The sequence below is a fragment of the Strigops habroptila genome, chromosome 1, assembly GCF_004027225.2.
Source record: "Strigops habroptila isolate Jane chromosome 1, bStrHab1.2.pri, whole genome shotgun sequence".
NCBI classification, from domain to species: domain Eukaryota; kingdom Metazoa; phylum Chordata; class Aves; order Psittaciformes; family Psittacidae; genus Strigops; species Strigops habroptila.
In genome coordinates, this window is record NC_044277.2 from 89474719 (window position 1) to 89498862 (window position 24144).

The 24144-nt window shown below is 41.5% G+C and overlaps 1 protein-coding gene across 8 annotated transcripts in view; it reads left to right on the forward strand.

Annotated features, from left to right (window-relative positions):
• Nucleotides 1-24144, forward strand: part of HIVEP1 (HIVEP zinc finger 1) — a 135789-nt gene that overhangs the window by 38898 nt on the left and 72747 nt on the right. The window contains exons 1-2 of one of the 8 annotated variants that reach the window (XM_030488095.1): nt 2957-3184; nt 3601-3779. The exons of the other annotated variants lie outside the window; for them this stretch is intronic. Of the exons in view, the coding sequence (XP_030343955.1) occupies nt 3749-3779 (31 nt within the window). The 5' untranslated portion in view covers nt 2957-3184; nt 3601-3748. Of the gene's footprint in view, nt 1-2956; nt 3185-3600; nt 3780-24144 lie in introns of those variants that run through there. 8 annotated transcript variants of the gene reach the window in all.

The following is a 24144-nucleotide window of genomic DNA, read 5'->3' on the forward strand; positions in this document are numbered from 1 at the left end:
CTTGAAGGTCCCACTTCTGTGGGAAAACTCACTCATAATTGGCTTGAGCATCCAATCTTGAGATATCACAGGAGAGAGCGGTTCACATACACTTTGACTTGAAGCCATTTGGGCCCTGCTGTGATCTCACATAAGGAGGTGTTTTCTTCTAGGTTTGTTTTACAAATTCAGAATAAAGATCATTCATACTGATTTTTCTTTTTCTTTGGTTTCCAGCTTCTCTGCACAGCAGTGATGATTATAGTTATTTACTTAATCATTTCTTCATGTTATTTTTGTTGATTTAGTGCCCATAGGTATTTATGCTGCGAGAACAGTGGGAAAGACTTTGAACATCTAATTTCTCCCCCTTTTTGCAGCATTATTCTTGTGATTAAGCAGAAGTCCTATAGCATTCACCCCAGGAAGCACTTTTATAAAGTTCATGGGTAATTTTACTATCCATGGACAACCGAATGCTCTTTTTTTTTTTTTGGGGGTTTTTTTTTTTTTTGCAGCATGATCATGGCCTTCTCTTAATCGTTTTTATGATTTTATTTTTTCTTTCTATAATGAAAGAAGATTATTAACCTACTTCTAGCATTGCTTTCCTGTTTGAAGAGCTCAGGGGTTTAGACTGGGTATTAGGAAAAATTTCTTCACAGAGAGGTTAAGCAGGCATTAGAACAGGCTACCCAGGGAAGTGATGGAATCACCATCCCTGGAAGTGTTCAGAAACTGTGTAGATGAGGCCCTTAGTGACATGGTTTAGTGGTGGTCGTGGCAGTCCTGGTGTAACAGTTGGGCTTGGTGATCTTACAGGTCTTTTCTAACTAGTTGATTCTGTGATTCTATGAAAACTGTATGTTACGGAATTCAACCAAGACCCTAATTCTAGCTGCAGTAAAAGTCTGAATCTGGCACAAGCCATTTCCCAAGGTCCATTTTTCTGCATGCATAAAGTAAGCGAACCAGTAGTTTAGTACATGAGGCAGAATATTCCCGAACAACAGCAAGGAGAAAGCTTTTCAGAAAGACATACAACCCCCAGTTAGCTAGTTAGGCAGGTTTCTTCCTCCAACAGGGGATACAGTTTGTTTGTAAGAACTCACCAGCAGAGAGCTCTTGGGAGAGGCAGTAGGCTGCAGAACAGAAACTGAAGCACTTGCTGACATGGTACCTCCCTGTTGAACATTAGCGAACTGTCACATTTAAACGTAAGGTTTGTGGCTTGTCAAAAGTTTCTCAGAGCATTAAGGACTGGCAGTGTCATTCGTGCAGTAGGCAAAGCCCTTTGCCTGTGGGTCTAACAGTGACCTTGCTTGAACTGATAAATAGCTGTCTAATCCACGACCTTTAGTAGCTGAAATGTGTTCGCCATCTACAGTGTTCTAAGGTTTGCTTCAAAAGAGAACAGTGGATAAAGCACAGAGCAGTGGATAAAGCATATGTATATATGCATTGCTCTGTGTGATCCTTTCTGGCTTGTAACAGCACATCAAGGGAATTCCAGAGTTTAGGAGTAGCAGAGCAATCGCTTTTCCATGTGCTTGCTTTCATCCTCATGAAATGTGCTCGTTCATAGAGATGCATGATCGTGTGCAGCCCGTTGGTCTTAAAGGATAAAAAACCAACCCATGACAAATGTAAAGTTGGATTTTATCCTCTTAATGTTAAATAAGACATTTTTTGTTTGCATTCTCTGGTTTAATTTGAAAGAATACAGAGAAGATCTCAGAATATAATGAGGGCAATTCATTTTGTGGTTCACAGGGGCTGAGATTTAGAAGGAAAAAACCCCGAACCTTAATCAGCACAGTACTTAAGGGCTCCCGCATAAGAATGTTATGCTTAACCTTCAGCAAACGCTTATGGGCTGCCCTGAATAGTAATGGATTTAGGCACATGCTGAAGTGTTTTCCTGAAGGAAGACCTGAGTATCTTAGCAAGTGTTATATTACGGCTTCATTTACCTTTATCATAAATCCCAGCACCAGGGGCAAACTTTTCTTTCATCTCTTGGCAGATAGCTGGGTGTATAGATTTTCCCACCTCCTGTTCGGCTTGCTTTCTAAGCTACGGCTCCCTTGCTGCAATCTGATCAGCCGAGGCTGACCTTCAGGGGTGCTCCACACGGGCCGGGGGGCCTGCCCGCATGGATCCGCTCGCAGGATCAAAGTCTGCACCTTGCCTTTCATCTGCCAGTTCTTTGCCTTCCGGGGTTAGTCATTTGGAGAAGTTTAAAGGCCCAGTTCAGTCAGTTTTCTGCTGTGGCCGTTCACGGGAAGTAGGGGTGGGAATTGCGTGTTGGTGAATGGCTTGGCTGTAGTCTTTTGGGTGTAGTTTTTCGTGGTGGGAGAAGGGATTGGAGTGGGTTAAATTGGCACCAGCCGGCTGTTGGCTAGCCGTGGGACATGGGGAAAAAAAGGAGGGGGGGGGGAAGGGAAGGGGAGAAGAAGGGAAAAAAAGGGGTGGGAAGGAAAAAAAGTAATGGGAAAAGGGGGCGAAGGGGGGAAAAAAACCCTAGGGAAAACGGGGGGAAGAAAAAAAAGAATAAAGGGGAATGGAAAAAATGGAAAAGGGGGAAAAAGGGAAGGAAAAAGGAATTAAAAAGGGGGGAAGGAGGAAAAGGAAAAAAGGAAAGGAGAAAGGAAAAAAGGGGAACGGAATAAGGAAAAATGGGAGGGAAAAATGGGAAGAAAAAAGGGGAAATTGAAAAAAGGAAAAGAGGGAAAAATGGGGGAAGTAAAAAAGGGGAAAAGAAAAAAGAAAAGGGGAATGGAAAAAAGGAAAAGGGAAGAAGGGGAAAAAGGGGGGGGGAAGGAATTTAAAAAAAAGGGAAAAAGGGGAAAAGGATAAAGAGAAAAAAAGAAAAGGGAGAAGGGTTAAAGGAAAAAAGAAAGGATATAAAAAAAGAAAAGGGGAAGGGAAACATGGGGGGAAGCGGAAAAGGAAAAAGGAAAAAAAAAAGGATGAGAGGAAAAAAAAAATGACGGGGGAGGGGAAGGGACACACACACACACCAAACCAACCCCCCCGCAAGCAACGAGCGGCCCCGCAGGCTCCTTCAGCCGCTCCTCAGGGTGGTGGTTGCGCGGGGCGCGGTGTGATGCGCGGGGGCCGCCGGCCTTTCGGCGGGGCTGGGCGAGCGGCCCTTACGCAAGAGGCGGCCCGTCTTCCCCGTGGCTGCCGTTGCCATGGCGAGGTAGCGGGGGAGGATTCCTGGGATCCGTCAGCCGGGAAGAGGGAAGGAAGGAGGGAGGGAGGGAGCGGGGAGATTACGTCTGAACCCGGCACTCCGCTGCGCCTGACGTGGTGCGGCGGGATCGTCCAGGTGTCCCGGAGGGGATGAGGGGGGCGGCCCCGAGCTCCGCAGGCCTCGTTCGAAATCAAATAAAGATGTGCCGGGGGGCGGGGGGTGTCTCGGTGAGGTGCATTTGTGTGGGGGCAAGGCTGAGAACATACTACCCAGGCTCCAGGGAGGGGGGGGTCGGTGTGAGGTGTTGGACTGGTTTCAGCAGATGCGTGTTTGTGGGTGCTTCTGGCTAGGATATCGTGAATATTTCACATGCTAGAAGGGGGGGGTCTGTTAATTTTCCTCTGCATGTTTTATTACTGCAGTTAGTTGTCACCGTAGTAATCGGAAGCTGTGCATAGAAACGTACCCTGAAAACCTATAAGCCCTGAGCAAGAAGCCGCTCTAAATATTAGCCATATGCTGATGTCTAGCCTAGGTCAGGTCATTGGTAGATGAGCGTGAACAGAAGGAATGATGGAAGAAGGCACCAGTGTCTGCTTCGGTAAGTTTTCTTCCCATTATCTTTAATTATTAGCGTTTTACTCCATCTCTTACTTAATAGCAGAATGAGAGCAGTTCCCACTGATGTTTCACAGATGAGGTCTTTTTGAGCTTTAGAACCTTTTGCTCCTCTTTGCCTGCCTGAAGTCCTAGAAGCAGGTGAGAGTTTATTGGCTTCTGCTACTGTGGTCTCTTCTTTTGTCGCCACAAGGGTCTCATTAGTGCAGGTAAAAACTTCATAAATGCTGATGTTAGGATTTAAGTTTGGAAAAGATGGTGGATTGTCTAGAAGAAAGTATGAAACCCACCATGCTACAAAGTAGTATATTGTAAACGTGTTTCTTAAGAGAACAGACCCTGCCTGGGATAATAATAATATTAATTGCCAGAAAACAATTGTGTGCAGGGGGAAAAAAAAAAAAAAAGCTAAGTAAATTTAACATTCTTAAACTGTTTTACAGCAGTGGGATAAGAAACATGTTAGGATGTAAGAGAGTACGCTACTGGGAAATGAGCTTGCATTACACCCACAGAGCATTTACTGTACATTAGTTATAACCCTGTTGTTTTTGTTGTCTGCAATTAATTGAGTAATTTCTTCCATGGCTGAAACTGCAGGTTAAGCGTGTTTGCTTTGAAAGACAGTCTTCTAAATCGAGACGGCTTTTGCACTTACCATATTAACAAGCTCTCGCAAAGTACATTTTGTGCACTATGGTTATGAATTCCTGAAAGGTGTCAGTGGGGGTTAATTCACTGTTACATAAACAGCCAATAACAGCATTTCAGTGTACGGGAATTGCTCTAAAATAGTTATTAGCTTCCAGGCTATTACCAGGGAAAAGGCTCTGTTTGGTCTACATGAATCAAGACATTTCACTTTTGCAATTATTATTTGTATGAAAAAGACAGGGACTATAAGAACTTTAAGGAGTTGAAGCAAGGATGCTGTAGTAGAAATAGGCGAAGACTAACCTGTAGTGTAGCTTTAGCATTGGGTTTTACAGCTGTGACAGTATCTTTTATCTCCAAGTTGTACTGGTGGAGGTAACCCAACAGAATCACAACCAAAACAGTTTTCCAAAAGTAAGGTATTTTTTGTGTGAAGACATTTGAGAAGAGCATTTAACTAGCAAAGTATACCTGCTACCTGTGTGTGTGTATGTTCTAATAAAAAAAGCGGAAGTCAGAGCTGGCAATGCCTAAAGCTGAGTAATAATGCGTTTGTACCAAACTGTGCAGCCACAGGGGCAGCAGCGCAGGGAGCCAGGAGGTGGGACTTATTGCAGCAGGGTTATGCAGTGGTTCAGCACCCTCCAGGCAGTGCAGGAAGGAGCTGAGAAGCAGCTATCGAGGGACCAGGGGTGCCTGCCTGTCCATGGAGGGTGGCGGGTGGGCTTGCAGCCACTGAAACTTCCCATCAGGAATTTGCTAGATGCTTCCATTGTTGGAGTGTTTATTTAGCAAAGCAAGCCTGCTACCTGTTGAAGGAGCCTGCAGAACTGGCACTGTCTTCTTTGGGTATGAGCAACTGTTGTTTGCTCAGACAACTTGAAATGTTCGGATATGAGAACTTTGCTTGCGTTTAGACATCCAGGGTTGCCCTCAGACTAGCTTACAGCTGTTCTTTTCAGGAACTGGAAATATGGCTTCAGCTGCATTTCTAGAAGTAAAGAGTACAGCAAGGGTCTTTGTGTGTGTGTGTAATTCAACTCTCTTTTTTGCGTATGTCTGATGTTTGTTAATATTGAAAACAACTTTCCAAGAGATAAAGTAACTTATATTTTAGTTGTTTGAGCTTTAGGGATTTGACTCTTGTTTATTTAAAAATGCAGTGTTGTTCTGCATCACCAGCAGTTATTTATTTAGGCTTGTAAGGCAAACACATGACTTTGCATTAACCTTTTTTTCCCTCCTGTCTCCCCTGACCCCAAAGTAGTTCAGCCTGACACTTGATAAGTTAATCACAGTTACCTTGACAAAATTATAAACAAATGAAGATGGATGAAGCTTGACCTTAAAATCATTTTGGATTGGCTGGGCATATGCAGCTGAAAGCATTAATTGCTGCTGTTTTGGCAGTTACATTTGACAGTGTAGGGTTTCAGTAAATGCTTCCTTCTTGAAGGAGGTGAGACATGCCCTGTTGTCTGCTTCCCTTCTGGAGCCTTTCCGAAGCTCGCTGGATTGATGAGTAGTCTTTATCAATGTTGCGTAGATACGTCTTTCAGATATTTTCACTTCCCTGACATGGAACTAGTGTCAGCTTATCTCAGTATCTTTATTTCGGTGTATGTGTGCTTGTCACAGGGAATTAGGTGTTTGTGTACTGTTCGAAATGGTGGACCTTTATTACAGTCAATATAATTATAATGGAATTAATGATATTTTAAATTAAGAAGAATATTTGCTCGTTTGTCTGTTACGTACCATGATTTGATTATAAATCCCAGCAGTGCCGATGGCCCTGGAGATGATAGATGACAAGACACAGTATGTGCCAGAGGATCAGCGATTAATATTGGTTCATCCAGTCCTGGCTTGTGTTGTGAAAAGACAGTGAGAAGGCGCCTATAACTCAACCATGGAATTTATTTAGAAGGAGGCTCCAGAAGAAGACCGAAGCACAAATCCTTCCATAAATATATTTGGAAATGCTTTTCTGATATTAAATCTGACAGTGTAAGTTCGTGTAGCATGTTTTATCTAAAGTGATCCTAAACCTTTGCGAGTTGTCTGTCATCTAGAAAGTGGGTAGTAGAGGGAGATCGAGAAGCAGGGATAAAGCTTTTGGATCTTAACAAAGATCACTCTGTTAGTCCAGCCAGAGGGGAAATGTCAGGTGGGAGGCTGAGCATGGGTTTCTTTTGGTGCGGTTTAAGTGTACATTTGAGATACTGTATAGGTGTACCATACTATTTTGGTCTTTACTGTTTGGATATTGTATGTTATAAAGTGTATGGTTACAAACCAGGTCATGCTGAATACAGTAAGATTTTATTCTAGTTAAACATTCATGCTTTATTATAGGTCTTTATTGTCATTGCAAGATAAATATCAGGTTTTTATTACTTCATAATAAGTTTTATCTTTAAAGATCATTTTCCAAAAGATTGAAACAGGCTGTTACCTCACCTAGGAGTTATGAGTGTGATATTCAGGAGTACTTGGAAGTTGAGTTAGATGAATACTGTTTTAATTGGCAGGATTTTACCATCAGCTTCCATGGGAAAATTAGTTAAAACCTGTCGCCAACGTCACAGTGCCTTTGAAAATTCTCAACTGTATTATGAAGATTTTTGACTTTGGAATTAATTGGTACAAGTTGGAAGAGGAGCCTACTTTCTAACTACCCTAATTTTGCGTTGTCCATATGATAATTAGGTTGCACGTGTGTTTAGGAGACACAAACAGAAGTCAGCTGTGTTTTTGCAGAAGGGTTTTAGGCAGCTAGCTTTATGTGGACCCAGCCTAAGACAGTTTAATAGGGTCTGATTTTCAGAAAGTCCTTTGCTGAAAGCCAAGGCTGGTTTAAGAGAACTGTGGTTGGGCACTTGACTTGTTAGCTGCTTTGGAAGTCATCGGTCTAACTGTTAGTAGAACCTATCAGAACGTGTAAGGCCAGGAGGAGTCTGTGTCCCTACCTTGTATGCAGTAGTAATGTGTGATGAAATGTTAACAAATCAAGCTGCCTACAAATTTCTGTGTGCTATTGGAAAAGGCAGCAGTAAATGAAAAGATGTGTTCAGGAGGGCGTCTAAGGGGTTAATTCAAGAGTATGGTTTGTATAAGTAGTTGGCAAGAAACTATTTAAATTTCTCTGTAAGACCTCGTGTGCAGCAACGATGTTCCTTAGGAATATAAATTATCTTTCCAATAAATCCTTGGAGCATGGAAACGTTGTTTTGTGGGCTGGAGCTAAGGCACACAGGAAGGTTGTGGTGGGCACCGGTACTGAACTCGCATATCTCACTGCAAGTTCCTTAACCCTGAGACCTGACTTTTCCCCCCTCCCCATAAGCAATCCCTTGTGGCATTTCACCCTCACCTCCCCGGCATCGTCTGCTGCTTCTCACCACTGAGCATCCCTCCCCTTTTCACGAAGAAGAGGGAGTTTTGTGCTGCTGGTAGGTGTCTTGCTACCTGCTTTTTTATTGCTCTGTGCCTGGATGCTTTCCAAGACAGCTAGTCCTCACTTTCATCTACGCCTTGGGATTCCAGAGGAGCGATGGAGAAGCAAATGTTTCTGTGAGATTTGGCTGGTTTGCACAGTCATTTGCCACAGGGGAATGGAAGTCATAACAAGGGAGTTCCCACAAATAGGTGGATGTTGTGGGGTTGTGCCAGGAAGTTTTGGTTTCCTAATAAAATCATAAGATGAAATTCTGGTTCTCTTAAAGTCCTTGGGAGCTTTATAGTCAGCCCCTGAGCACAGTCTGAATTTCAGTGAAGAACTATGGGGTTTTCTGGGTTAACCATTTTCTTAAATTTAGGCTTTCCACTACTCTAGAAATGTTTAAATTCCAAGGTTTGGCTCTTCATCCAGTGTCCTCTGTTGGTAGCATATTGGTAGGGGAGCAAATGCTCACCTGAGTTTGGAGCATGTGCTTGGGAAGGCATTTCAGCTTCATCTAATTTATTGCATCCAACACAGAGATTTTCATCTATGTGTTCCTGTGGACCATTGTAAGGGAATAGGTGTGTATATATAACAAAGACCAGCTCTTTGAAATCCACAAGCAAGTTTGCAGCTTTACAATAGATACAGTGTTGTTCATTCAAAAAGCAAAACATTTGCATATTGGAATTCATAGAATCACAGAATGGGTTGGATTGGAAGGGACCTTAAAGATCATCCAGTTCCAACTCCCTGCCATGGGCAGGGACACTTTCCACTAGACCAGGTTGCTCCAAGTCTTGTCCAACCTGGCCTTGAATACCACCAGGGATGGGGCAGCCACAGCTTCTCTGGGCAACCTGTGCCAGGGCCTCACCACCCTCATAGTAAAGAATTTCTTCCTAATGTCTAATCTAAATCTACCTTCGGTTGGTTTAAAGCCATTTCCCCTTGTCCTGTCACTACATGTCCTTGTAAGAAGTCCCTCTCCAGATTTCTTGTAGGCCCCCTTTAGGTACTGGAAAGCTGCTTTAAGGTTTTCCTGGAGCCTTCTTTTCTCCAGGCTGAACCACCCCAGCCTCAGCTTGACTTCACAGGAGATGTGCTCCAGCCCTCTGAACATCTTCGTGGCCCTCCTCTGGACTCGCTCAAGCAGCTCCACATTCCTCTTGTGCTGGGGGCTCCAGAGCTGAACACAGTACTGCAGCTTGGGTCTCACAAGAGCAGAGTAAAGGTTCGAAATCTCCTCCCTCAACCTACTGGTCACACTTCTTTTGATGCAGCCCAGGATACCCTTGGCTTTCTGGGCTGCAAGAGCACACTGCCAGCTCGTGTGGAGCTTCTTGTCAACCAGCACCCTAAGTCCTTCTCCTCAGGTCTGCTCTCAGTCCATTCTTTGGCCAGCCTGTATTTGTGCTTGAGATTGCCCCGACCCAGGTGCACTTGGCCTTGTTCAACTCCGTGAAGTTCCTATGGGCCCACCTCTCAAAACCAGTAGTTTCAGAATGAGTCCTCTGAATGGTAGTAAATTAATTAATCGATTTGAGTGAACAATATATATTAAATCCATACTTAATAAGTGTGTGCAGAGCCATTGCTTGTGGGTATGTCAGATGAGCTTCAGAGTAGCTGTGTACTCTATGTGAACATCTGCATGTAAAACTCATTGAAATTAGATTCATAGGTCACTGTTGACATTAGTTTCAAAAGCATGCCTTTGTTTTCCTTTATAACTTGCATTTAAAGTGAAAAAACAACAAAACTGAAATGTCAGAAAACATAAAACTTGTCATATTTATGTACTATATCTGAAGTGAAATGTGTATTAAATCATAGTTTCATTGTTACATTTTTAAATACTTTTTTTGAATTTAACTTTTCAAAGTTTCAAAGTCTGCATGGCTTTTCCTAGTGTAAATTACTTAAAAAAAATAAAGCCTTGGATAAAAGTGCTTTTGTTTTGTTTGTTTGGTTTTGGGTGGTTTTCTTTAGAGGAAAGATGAAACTGACCATTCTAGAAAATATTTTATGATGTAAAACTTGCTGAAATTCATCCTTTCCATAAACACTTTAGATTTTGGTAATGAATTTTCCAACAGAAAATCTTTTTTTGGTAGAATTCCTGTGGCAGCATCCCCTCGACATCAGCATAGGAGCCTACAAGTTTCCTGGAGAAGCTAGGCATCAGCCTGACGTAGGCCATTTTAAGCTATAGAAAATTAATCAGCTACTACAGCCAAAACAATGCTAGCCATGCCCTTTGGTAATATTAGAGTGGGAGAAATGGCCAGTAGATCATTAAATAAAACTTAATTTAGGGTTTCAAAACGCGGGAATATCTTAATTAGAGTCCCCATACTGACTGCAGTGTTAATACGGCTCTGTGCACCTGAACAGTGCATTTCCCAACCATGATGTGCTTCAGTTTATGTTGCTCTAATTTTATGGATATGCATTACTTGTTCTGGGGATAATTGTGAGGATAATGTGCCATATAATGCATTTTACTCTGCAGTACTAGCATATAATGTCAACCTGATTTGTTAAAACCTAGTTTTTATATGGGGAATTTTAAAGGACAGTATATGGTTTGATATGCTTCATCCACTTCCTGTTACACAGGATTTGCAGTATAATGCTTAAAGCCCCTTCGATAATACAGCGCAGAGATTCTTACTGGCCTGTGCAAGGTATTCCCAAAATGTGTTAACTAGCGTGGTTTACTGGAGCCTTCTGGTTGTCTTTGGCATTATGCCTTAAGAAAGCTTTACTGTTGCACTCTTTAGTTTCAAGTTTTCGTTCTTAAACATAAAATAGTCATGATATATTTATAAGGCAAATATTTGTAAATTAATATGGCCAGCCATCTCCAATCTGAACTAGAAATGAAATATTGCAAATAAAATCTTGGCTTGCTTTGCAAACCAAATTCAAGTCTTTTTATGAGATGGGAGCTATCATTTCCCACTGCGTATCTTCAGCAATCAACAGTGCAACAACAGTCTGATTGGTTATTTACTTTTTATTTTCTTTCCCATAGGTCTTATGTCAACAGCATTCAACCAGGGTGTAGCATGGTTATTTTTAATGTATCTTTATTGGCTGTATAGATCAAAACATGAACAGTTTTATAGAGGTTGCATTTTTACATCCTGACAACTTTTTATTTGTTCTTGTTCCTATTAAAACGTTTTATTTCCCTCAAACAACTTAACGTTTTTCTTCCACTTGAAATAATGACAAGGACAAATATTTGTCAACATCCCTTTAACCCGATGGTTTAACTGCTCCTTCAGTAACTCGGAGGTCTGGAAAAGCATTTGTGCCCCTTCCCACAGCCGGGGGGTGCCCAGTGGTGGGAATGCCTCTGTCTGCCCCTGTCTCTGCAACTGCTGGGGTATCACTGCCGGCTCAGAGGGCTACCAGGAGAACTTCTCTTCCCTTGCAAAGCCCTGGGTGGTTGAGGGAGGATGGCGAGGAGCAGGCAACCTGCATCTTCCTTTCTCCTAACGTGACACTGTGTTGTACCAGACCTGTCAGCTGCAACGAGGTGTAGCATAGCAATGAAGCGAGGAAATTTTACAGTACCTTCAAACACAGTATGGTTGTGAAGTTCCACCACGTTCCTTTGGATAAAATCATTTTAAATAGTGTTTTGGGTGAAGGAGTGAATAATACCTGAACAGCTGTAATGACTTCGTCAGGATGTTTAGGACCTTCAGCAGAGGGATGGATTTTGGGAATCTATAATGCTTGCGAAATAGAATCGGTATTTTTTAATAGTATATTCAAGTTAAAACTTCTTGAGAGAAGGGGACTTGCTTTCTCCCTGCCCACATCCTTTTATATGTGCCCAGCACACTGCTCAGTAAATAGGGCCCTGATCCTTCCTTTGCAGTCTGTAATGTGAACACCAGTGATTTCCCTGTGTCACCTTCAGACCTGTGTCAGCATTGGGGTGATTTGGATTCCTGCTTTTAACTACTCAGGTTGCCCATTTCTACTTACGGGTGATCAAAGATCTCTGTCACCCTCTGCCTGGCACAGATCTGCTGCTGATGGATGTGACTGGTACCTTCATAGCATGTTCGTGCTGTGCCTTTTCCTGAATGTGTGCCCAATGGGAAGGTTTCCACGGTTTTCGAATGGCCTTTATCTGCAGACCTGTTCAGAAGGGAGAAGGTATTTTAAAGAAACTCTGGCAAGTACAAATCCTTATAATAAGGCTCTCCTAGTCTGTGCTTGTGCTGCCTGACAGATCTGTATTTGACTTCACTGATGGCTATTCAGATGCAGAGTTCAATTTTCTAGATCTTACTGCAGTTGAGTGTGCCTTGATTGCAGGCATCTCCCCACACAATGTCCTGTTGCCTTTTCATGGGCAAATACTCCCTTGATTGTTTGTATCCTGCTCTTTGTCACTGTCTTTCTCTTGTAAAATGAGTTAAAGGGTTTTGTTAAGGAAGAATACGGTCAAATATTAGGTGCTGTGAAAAGGCAGAAAGGGCATTTGTTTCTGATGGTGGGGCTTGCTGGGGTAGGAGGCTGTCTTGTGTGGCTGTGGGAGGAATGTTCAGCAGATACTGGCTGACCTGCAGTAGGAGGAAGAAGTTGCACAGGTGAAAATGGAGGAGGTTCTTGTGAATGTCGACGTCTCTTTCAAGTCTGGAGCTCAGCTCAGCCTACGTTCGTATACAGAGATGCACTGCCAAAAGATTAATTACCTACTTTATTGGGATACTGAGGGTCTTGGTGCACCACATTCAGAGTGCTTCTGTGGCTTTGCTTACAGACCTAAGTTTGGAATTAAAAAAATAATGTTCCATCTGGAAAGAAACTATTTTTTCTTTAATTAAAAAAAAAAAAAAAAAAAGAAAACCAACAAGCCAACCCTTGGAGTGCTTTGGGTGTGTTGGGTAATTGTGTACTCAAGAAATGCAGTTACATAAGTGAAGACACTCCTGTCAGCCTTGCCTGCCAGGAAGGCAGGCGCTGCAGAGAATCCACTCGTCACAGAAGAACTCCAGTCGGTGCAAAAGGGGAGAAGCTTTATCCTTTCTGCTGTATTTATTCACGGAGAGAAGTTGTCTTTGGCACGTACGTTTGGCACCAGTTTTCATCCCGTGAAGCTGCTTTTTCTTGTTGGTGTTGTGGGTAGAAGTTTCCTTTTCCGACGTGGAAGGGGAGAGGTGGGTATTTTCCATGGTTCATCGCAAGGTTTCGCCACCGCCGGTTGAAAGAGTCCGGCTAAGTGCCTTCGGGAAGCAGGATCGGAGTCAGAAGCAAAGTCTTGGGCAGCAGCTCTGGTGTCTTCCATTGCAGCGGTGTTTGACAGGAGTGAGGAAAGATGGGAAGGGATGTGGAGGCAGCATGCAGCAGATCGTGGAGTGTAGGTCATTGGTCCTAAACAGTGGACAGTGATGTCCAAATCTACCTTTCATGCTTACTAGTGTGCCTTTAGGGAGGAGTTTTAAAAGGAGGATGCTTTCTGGGCAAAACTAGGCTATTCTGCATTTACTAAGTATGCATATTCTCACTTAAGGTGGTTTATGAAATCTCCAGACAGGCCTTTATGTTTGCTTACATTGCTTACGGAACAAATGTCAAACTTAAATGCGTGTAAAGCTTTTATTTCATAGATTTATTTAAAATGTAATTTGATTTTACTGTGAAAATCATTCATGAGTTAAGTTTGGGGTGTGCAGCACAACGGCAAAGATATTTAGATATTTATGCTTAATTTAGAAAAATGACCTTTCAGTGCAAAGCACTGTGCTTGTCAGAAATATCCTGATGAATTAATTTCTTGTGATGCCAATGTGTTGAGTTGACTTTTGAGAGCAACCTTATAGATAATGAGGTTTATTTTTATCTTAGATCTGTCTGATTGTAGTGCTTCTTGCAAATCAAGGCACTTTACTGGCATTTATGGTTATAAATACATAGCAAAATTTGGAAGCAAAAAAAAAACCAATGAAAGAAAGGAAAAACCCAAAACAACTCAAAGCTATCTGACCAATGTGGATACCTGGACTTCTGAAAAATATTGCAGTTGTAAGATCAATATCAATATCCCCTTTTACCACCACCCCCCAACCACCCTTGTAATACTATCCAGAAATACTTTTATTCTGATTTTAAATGGCCCTATAGGAACTATGTTGCATGTGGTAACAATGTTGTCTTGCATTAGAAAACACTAACTTTGTTTCCACAGGCTGAGGCAATGACTTTCAATTTGCAAGAATCTTCAAGGAATTTGAAAGCAACTTTAGTACTTCTTGAAGGTTTCTGACTGCTTAAATTGATTTATGTTTAGAACCTAATCTTGCTCACTTTAACAAAAGCTGGCAACTTCAGTGGGTTTATTTGTGCAGATAGAGTGAGAAAGATTCAGCTTTTGATATAAATACTTTAGCTTTCTGGTTTCTGAGAACTATTTTCTTACAGTTAATTATGCATCCTTAAAAATGTGTACATTCATACGCATATGTAGAGGGAGAGGTGGCAGTTTAGTTTGCAAACTATTGAGCTTTGTTTTGCCTATCAATGTTTTTAATTTTAGTTTGAGTCAGAACAATTTCCAAAATGTTAAGATAGGCTCAGATCAAGAGAGTTATGAGTCGGGTCACATACGTTGTCACATGTAGCATCATATACTGGATATGATAGGTGGCTATTACTGGAACATCAGTATATTCCAGTATATTATATTAATAATTAAAAGTTATTGCTGGGTTGGTTCAAGTAGTCCTTAGAGGTTCATTTGGGCAGGAACAGATGTCAAAACAGGAAGTTTGTGTTCTTGTGAGCCATTGGCGGCTGTCAGGACTCAAGGCAGCTAGTGAGGAGAGTGCAGGAGGAGATGGCTCAGTGTGGAGGGCTTGGGAAGGAGTTTGTGGAAGCTAAAATACTGCAAAACAAAAATCTCTTTCCGTGCTTGAATTCAAGTAATTGAGTTGGTTTTAGGTGGAGTGGTGCCAACTTCTAAGCAAACAGCTTACGAGTTTAAAAGTCTGTGTTGTTTAAAAGAAATATTAAAGGGTCAGCGGTCAGGTATGCTTGTGACTAGAACTGAAGTGTCTATATCAGCAAACCAGAAATCTGAGTTCAGCAGTCTAAGAGGTTGCAATGCATCCTCTGAGTGTAATGCAATGGTAAAGTTAAAACGCATGATAAAACTTATGGTTTTAACTTCATTGTTAGATTTTAGCAGTATTTTAATATTCTTGTGTTAGAAGTGTCATCTTAACCATTTGGGTTGAGTATTGCATTTGCTGAAAATATGGTTATCTTTGAGTTGCTGTTGAAAATAAAAAGCCTCTATTGCTATTTGGAGTTTTTTTGCTGGAGTCAGTGGGCAGCAAATTACAGTCATATTTTGGTGTTTACTGTCAGGTCACTCTGAACTAGGCTCAGCTGGGTTTTTCTGGTAATACTGCAATATTACTCCAACTTTACAATGGCAAGCTTACTGTAAATCTGTGGCAATCTCCATTTGGGTGGTAGTTTCTTAGAACAGCTTTAGTTATTGTTGGAATAGTGGCAAGTTTAAAGAGTATTGCATGCATGTAATGGTATTTCATCTCAACCAAAACAAAGGCTGTCAGTTTCTAAAGCAACCAGAATTATTTTTAACTCTTTCCTCATTTCTTTAAAACAAACCCAGAGTGATTCATCAGTATCCTGTCTCAAAGTGGCCCCTGCAAAGTGTTTCAGAGGGAGATTTAACAAGTGGTTCAGTGGCTAATTTTGCAAGAACCAGCTGTGGATCATGGTGTTTTGTTCTGTGTTTTTTTTAACCTTTCATGAAGTGCAATTAGTAGCTGGGTGGTACTCTGAAAATCACATTTGATCTCCATCAAGAACATTATCTGTTCGCCCTTGCCAGGTGTGTTGTTCTTAATAAAGTGAGTGTTGAGATTCGCCAGTACACAGCTTCCATACTTCATGACAAAAGCCCAAGAGCTAATATCTCGTTGTGTTTAAAAGGGTTTCTCATTTGTCTTTTCAAACAGAATTGATCAATGAACTCATTTGCAGTGGGAAAGCTAACTCTTGAACGCATGCTTTTTAAATATCTGCCTGAAAGCATGGAGGAAATAAAAGCTGAGATAAATTGAGAAAACAAAACCGTGAGAAGTTCAGCTCCTAAGACCTACATCTTGATATTACATGTAAGAGTTATGAGGTTTCAGTTTGGTCTTTTTTTCCAGTAATGCACAGTTTGACCTTCTCTATAACATTTATTATTTAATATACCCGTATTATGTCAAATATTTTCCATCTCTCTCTAAATTAAACTGCTGTGATCTTTTAGACTCTTCACATACAGAATCATTCACGGGCTCCTAAGTTTTTGTATTGTTCTTTGAACCTTTTCTGTTTCTGAAATAGTTGTATTGTTGTTATCTGTATTTTTCCTGAAGCAACCCAACATTTTATCTGCAAATACCACCCCCTCCCACAAAGAATTAAAAGAATAAATCAGTGAAGTGTCCAGGAATGAATCCTATGCAGAGAAAATCGTTGAGACCCGTAGGTCAGTTCCTCAGTGCCACACACCAACAGGTCGTAAGTTGAATGTATGAGTAGTTTAAACAGATACAGGGATTCGACCTATTTATTTCTTTATGCATTTCAGTGCTTTGATTGTGGCTTTTTGCCTTAGTATACTTTTTGTAACATGGCATTCCACATGCAAACACTTTTTCATAGTCTGCAATTGAGGCTGCTAACTACTGGTTAGGTTGCATTGCTCTAGCTGTCCTACAAGGAGGTGACTCCTAAGGTGTCATATGATAGACTAGTTAAACTGTGAATTAAGCTGGGAACTTAAACTATTTGAATGCTCTGAACTATATCCTGGTATTAATTTTGAAATGCCATCTGTTTTTCCATATTTCAATCCAAATTTTACCAGGGTTTTTTATCGAGTGCCATTGGGTTTCTCCCTGCTTTTGTGCTAAATTGGGAGTAGCAATTTCCAAATCATTTGTTTACTGTAGCATGTGAGGTAATGAAATTGCAGCCACCAAAATCTTCAAAACTATCTACTAAGAGTGTGAAAGTGTAAATTTTACCCACTTGATAATTGGTAATTAAGGTCAGATTCTGTTGCTGAATCATGACTTGAGTTGCTAATGAATACTTGCTGAGTATTCAATCTGAATATAACTTAATTTCTGGAAGTTCTTGAAAACAAAAGCAGTCACAGTTTAAGACAGTTTGAAGTAATTACTTAATTGGTTAAAACAAATGAGAACTAAGGTATTTAAACACCTGAACCATAAACTTGATTTGAACAGTGAGTATTATTGTTGGCTTTTAGGTGTTGGTTAGTTTTGGTTGGATTTTTTTTTTTTTCTCTTGAAAGTATTATATGCTTAAAATTTATTCTAAAGCATGAAGCCAAAAGCCAGGGACCTGACTACCTGTGAAAAATTGGTTATTCTTGCCTCAGGATTGACCTGAGGTTGTTCGGTTTGTAATTATGAATTGTAGCTACAGAAAATGAGAAGCTGGACAGAAAGACTGCTGAAGATATGAAAGCATCAGGTCATATGCTGTAAGAGTATATATTTTATTTAAATTTAATCATCAATAAAATATTGTCCAATTTTGTCCAAATATTTGTCCAAATAAACAAATCCTTTTTTATTTACAAGGGAAAAGAAATGGTAAATCATTTAGTATTTTCCTACTTGCTGTGATTTCTCCTGAGTCCTTAAAGCATGAACTGATACATCTTCTCAGGAAAGAGAAAGCAAAAGGAGAATAAAATCATTTCAGTGCATCATTTCCACAGCATAGACACTTTATTTGCTTTTGATTGTACTTTGTCATTTGCTTCTCTCCCTCCTCCCCCCGCCGTCCTGTCTTTTTTCCTGCCTTTGTTCTCCTGTCTCCTTTCCTTCTCCCTCACCCATTTCAGCATGGAGCAAAACATTTGCTTGTGATTTTAAGAACCACAGAGAAAGAGAGATAAATGCTATCTGGGCTTTGTGCACAACCTGAGGTCTTCCCCAAGTCTGAGGCATCAGAGGCCTTTGACCTACTGTGGTTCACTCGGGGAATACCAGATATGTGTGTTTGGTGGATGCGCACCTTGTCCTACCACTCACAGCCTTAAATATCAGCACTAGGTGAATCTGGTGGCAGAAGAGGAGAGTAGGAAGGTCTTGCTGATGTGATTCTTGGCATGGGAGGGATTGTCAAGAGAGGAAACCTGAGAGAGCTTGAGGAGCACTGAGCCCAGCCTTGCTCCTGTTCTTTTTGCGCTGCAAAATCCAGTCATTCCAAGAGTTTTGCATGCTGGTTTATAACAATGTTCAAAGTAAATTTAGAGGAGATGTAAGCGAGAGAAGTAGAAGTATTTGGAGAAGAGTAAGTATTAGGGAAGCAGCACTTGTTCCTTGGCAGCCAATCACTAATGATTTATCAAGGAAGTCCAAGGACAGAGCACCCAAAGAGGCAGAAGGTGAGATCTGCCACTGGCTGCTTTCCTGCTCTCCAGGCACGTGCCCTGGTACATCACTGCAGGCCTGGCTCAGCTGTAAGCATCAGTGAAAAGTGATGCATCATAGAATGATTTAGGTTGGAAAATACCTTTAAGAGCATCAAATCCAACCATAAATCTGTCTTCCGCTGCAAGATGCCATCAGGAGAACGTATCAGATTTGCAGCTGTGGGCTGGTTTTGACTCTCCCCCAAAACCTTTTCTCTTCCCATGTGTAATGCCCCTTCAGTATTTATTAGGTTTGGTTGAAATGTTCCTGGTGTTTAGCAGGGCTTTGGTGAGAAGCTGGCTAAGCCTATTCCTTCAACGCAACTCCTGGTGCCAAAGTCAGGGCGACTCGGTCGTTTACTAGCCACTATGAACCTCCTCAGAGAAGAGACATTGAAGAGCAAGAGAGGTTGTCCAGTTGGCCTCGTTCTCCCCGCCTTCCCTTCTTTGTGCATGCAAAGTTTCCAGTGTTGTTTTTCTTCTGTTAACCACGCACAGTTTTTGTCTCGGTTACCCTTTCTCTGGCTGGAAATGTGGAAACTTTGAGCAGAAATTTATTTTAGCTGAGCTGTTAAGAAAAAAAAAAAAAATGAGAAAAGTACTTCTGTAAATAGGTAAGACATTTAAAACTGAAATAAACAGATTAGGGTATATATGAGTGAAAATGCCATTTAAAATCTCAATAGTTTTGGAAATTTGGGGCTTTTTCTCAAGTCACTAATTTTAGTGCTAACAAGAAAATGTCCGAACAGGCATGTTAAAAACAAACCCAAAACGCAGTTTCATGATACTATCCTGGGTTTGCATTTTCATTGTTTTAGTCAAGTTGTACATTCTAATAATTTCTTCTCCCACTCACCATATTTTCCAGAAGTCATTGTTCCAACAAAACAAACCCAAAAAATATCTTATGTAAATGAGTTAATAAAGTTGGATGCAAAACTTTGTGTGGCACAGGGTTGATTTGTGTAAAATCTTTCTGTTAAAGGCCAAATAAAACCTATTTGAGGAGCTGAAGTCCCTGGATGCTCCCTTCGGCACATCACTATTGAATCGAGCTCCCTCCAGGCTGAATTGTTCGCTTCCAAATGCAGGATGAGATGGTGTGTTCAGCAGCTTGCTGTGGATTTCTCCCACACGTTCCTCACCGCCCCCTCGTCTTCAATCAGACGATGCAAAATTGAGCGTGAATTCTAAATAAAAAGGGAAAAAACACGCGGGTGATGTTCAGATTGCAGAGTGCCATCACTTTGTAGGTGCGTAAGAGGCAGCTGCAGTTAATTGTCTTCCTAAGCTTGCAAGTAGAGAAAGAAAATTTCACCAATGAAACTAGGAAAAGGGGGGAAGAGGGCAAGGTTTTGGGTTTGGTTTAGATTTTACTTGGGCTTTTTTTAAGGAATCGTAGTAATTTGCCATTCCATGGCAACAGGAACTGTCCTTCTTGTGGGATGAGGTGAATGTGAGTGGATCTATGTAATTTTTGCTTCATTTTTCAAAACACCATTTAGCATATTAATAATACACTTAGCTATCTGCATACTACCATATTTGTTTCATAGTCTTTATTTACTAAACAAAACCTTCTCAGCTTCTTGTATTAACCAGCTTTTTGTATGAAAATTAATGAACTAAATTTGCAGTGTCAGTATTTCAGGATATTTTTTCTAAGAGCTTTTTTGTTGTACAAGGGTATCGCAGAGGGGGGCTTTATTGCAACACAGTTTTGTTCATTGACAGTGCTTATAAATCATGCTGAGTTTGTCATGTCTGCTGTTGCCTTTTACTAGATTTGTATGATCTGAGCAATTTTGACTTCCTGCAGGAGTTGGGGATGGGTCTGTGCTGTCCTTCACAGGTGAGCTGGGGTGGGCAGGGTGCCTGTAGGTGCGATGGGGAGCTGGGGCCCAGCAGCAGTGGTGTCCCCTGGGGCCAGCCTTCCTTTCAGCTCCCAGGGCCAGCCAGAGCAGGCACGGAGGAGGAGAGAGGCAAGATGCAAGCTGGCTGCACTGGAGACAGGTTTTAACAAGTGCCCTGGGACCAGCACAGCCCTGCTCCGAGAAGAAATTGTTGTTTTACAGGGCTTGGGGAAGAAAATGTCTTGTGTGGTTTGCAGGGTAACCAGGTAGGTGCTTAAAGCTGAGCACGGCCTTAGCAGCCTGCTGCGTAGTTGTGACCAGAAAATAATCTTTTCATAATAATGTGGATATTTGTCGCTTGGTCTCCTGTGGCAGAAGACTCCCAGTCTTCTATTTTTCCTGAAGAAACAGATACCTGTTTAGATAGGAGGTTAGTAGCTGGCAGGATATGGGCTGAACCTGGCCCCCAGAATGATTTCCTCCCCTCCATCCACTTTCCCTGAAAAAGAAAGCAGCTGTTTTGTACAGCCTTGTCTTACAAGGCCTATCTGCCATTCAGCCGTGAATAAAATAGCAGACATCTAGGTTTCTACAGTGCTGGAGGGTTATGGTGTAGGATCTGTTGCTGTGTGCTATGGGGTGCTCTGCAAGGTGAGCTTGTAGCTTCAATTAATGGTGACTGAGTAGCTCCTTTCTAATAGCTCTTTAAAACTAGTAAAATAAGAAAGCTGCAGCATTGTAGTTTCAGCTCATCCCGATTTGCTGGGAATGTATTGCGGAATATATGATCCACTTTTATTTCCTTTTGATACAGAACATCTCCCATACATGCCTCATTTCCTCTCAGCATGCGTGCCGAATGGCCCCCTCCTTCGCAAAGTTGTACCTTCTTAACTGTATGGCAAATCTGGATAATGTAGGATAGTCAGCCCACAACTTCGTTGCTCTGTTTAGGGTCTGCCTAACCCTGTGCAGAGCACGTGCGTTTTCTGGAGAGGTGTTTTATCGTCGTTCCTATCATCTTTGATGGGATTGGCACAGGGACTGGGGAATACCCAGATGCTCTGTGGGATACTCTACACCTAGGTTTTGTCTCGGGTATTGAGGGAGGATGGAAGCAAGCAGAGAACTAGGTCTTAAGGTCCTTTCCAACCCTAACTATTCTGTGGTTCTGTAACAGTAAAAATAAATCACTGAAGTGACATACTGGCTTAATATGTGCATTTTCCACCCCCAATTTGTGTTTGCCCTGAGAAGAGAACATGAATTGCCTTAGGGCTGTTTCGTTTGTAAGCCTCTTAGAGTGGCTAAGCCCCTTTTCATGGCTGGAGCACTTTCTGAACAAGAAAATATCATATATTTGTGCCTTTGCACAAGTTTTGTGTTTCAGGTACACCCAGTCCTACATCAGCTTGTACTGACTAGTTTTTCAAAGGCGTTTTTCTTTTTGTCAATCCAATTTCTGTTGTTGTTTTTCACTTTAAAGCTGCAGCTAGTGCCATTTCATTCAGCATACAAAAAAATCAGAGTAAAAATAAAAGATTACTATGGAAAAATAAACTCTCAAAGTTCACAGAGCGAGGTTTATCATAACAAATTAATTGTGGATTTTTGTTTTGAGTTTATTTTTAGCACTGAGACCCACTGATGCCATTATGACTGTTGATATAGAATCATAGAATCATAGAATCGTAAGGGTTGGAAAGGACCTTAAGATCATCTAGTTCCAACCCCCCTGCCAGGGGCAGGGACACCTTGCCCTAAACCACGTGGTTCAAGGCTCTGTCCAACCTGGCCTTGAACACCGCCAGGGATGGAGCATCCACAACCTCCCTGGGCAACCCATTCCAGTGCTTCACCACCCTCACTGTAAAGAACTTCTTCCTTATATCTAGTCTAAACTTCCCCTGTTTAAGTTTGAACCCATTACCCCTTGTTCACATGCTTTGTGAATGTAACATTAAGACCTATCAATACTAAGTTGTTGGAAAAACAAGCATGCAAAAAAAGAGATACCTGAAAAGCTTGAACTTTGCATTTAGTGTTTAGTTATACCAAAGAAAGGTTTTGAATTTGAAGGTGATTGTGATTTTTGCATCCCTGTGCAAAGTGGATTTACCAAATAGCATGAAATGGCAGCTGACCATTGGTCTGGAAGACCTCCTAAGGTGTGTGTTAGACTCGGTCTGTTATAAGGCTGATACGTGAAGATGCTCCAGCACTGGCAAGAGCTGGTGAGGAAGGAGTGGGCAAGGTGGCTGGAGGCGATGAGCCAGAGGCACATTCTTCGAGCTATGTGGTAAAAGAAGGATGGTGCTTAGGGAGGCTGGGTTTTAAAGACAGTCTGGAAATACTGACAGGGTTTTAAGGAGGAAAGACAGAGTATCAAGTGAACTCCCCTGACACCCCAGAAAAAAATCATTTGTGTGTAAATTTATCGAGAGGCTGATATTTACACATTTTGCAGTCGATACCCACTCCTTAGCAGACAAACGCTGCCTGCCGGTTTACAGTTGATAGAAATGTGCCTCTGTCGATTCCTGTTCTTTTGAGTGATCCAGGAAAGAGCACGCATAGTGAAGTGGCAGTGTTGCTGATTTGATGGAGTTATCCACATAGGTGAAGATGAAGATGCGAATGAAAATGCAAAGGACTTCAAAATGACATTAGGTTGCTGTGCAACCATATTATAAAATGACAAATGGAATTCAGTGTGGATAAATGCAAAGTGATGTCCACAGGAAAATTATTCCAACTTTTCATTTAAATTGAGTTGCTTGTTAACACTCTGGCATATCTGTGGGTTCATATATTTGTGTGGAGAAGTCAATTGTATACTCACTAGCTGTCAAAAAGCAAATAAAACATTAGGAATGTTTATGGCAGTAGTAGAGAAAAACATATCTGTCACAGGAACATCTGTGGTGTGCCTTCATCTTGAACAGTAGGATCAATTCTGACATCTTCCTTGTAATTCTCTTTCCCTTCTTCACTTCCACATCCAAAGAGGATAAAATTGTACTGCAAAAGTTGCAGAGGTCATAAGTCTATTGAACAGCTTTTGTATAAGGAATGAGTAAGTAGATGAGGCCCTGCAGTTTGAAGAAGAAAGATATGAAAAGCTCACAGAGATTGAAAGCACCCTTGGAGAAACTGATGTAGGAATAATCTGTGGGGCCTGCTAGGTTCAAATAGAGCTTCTGGGGCTTGCTTCAGAGCTGTGTGGTTTTAGAGTCTTCGATTTAGCACGTGTCTTCTGCTTTTTTCTTGACTGCTGCTGCTGCTGGAGGCAAGATGTTGGGCTGGGCTTTTGGCTTGACTTGTAGGCTTTCGCTTTGCTTCGTTTCGTGTTAGTGTCATAAAAAAAATACTTTTGTTTCGTAGCCAGCAGTACTGTTTATTGTCCATCTTAATATCAGGTAATTATAAGAACTTCAGTATCCAAAGTCCTACTAAAGATTTAGTCATTTAAACCATTTCTATTAAGATTTTAAGATCTCAGTAAAGAGATGATTTTTACAGTATATGCTAAGCTTAAGAAAATTAATCTATGTTTAAACAGGGTGGTTGGTTGGTGCTGTAGGTTCCTCAGTGCTCGAATGTATCTACTTCCATGATTTCTGCCTTGTAAACTCGGTAGCATTTGAGGAACTACAGAAACAGAAGAAATTACAGCGCAGTTTGACCCCTCAGAGAACTTGCAGACAGCCTCCACGCTGTTATCTCAGGTGATGAAACACCAGTTCTTGATGTTGTTCTACCTGTTGAACCAGTTTTGTGCCTTTCTGTGCCGGGCAGGCCCTCCCACAGCAGCCTTGCAGTTGAGGGATGAGTGCTTTGGAGTACCAGAAAGATGGATGGGAAGTTTTTCTCCTGTTTGTCTAGG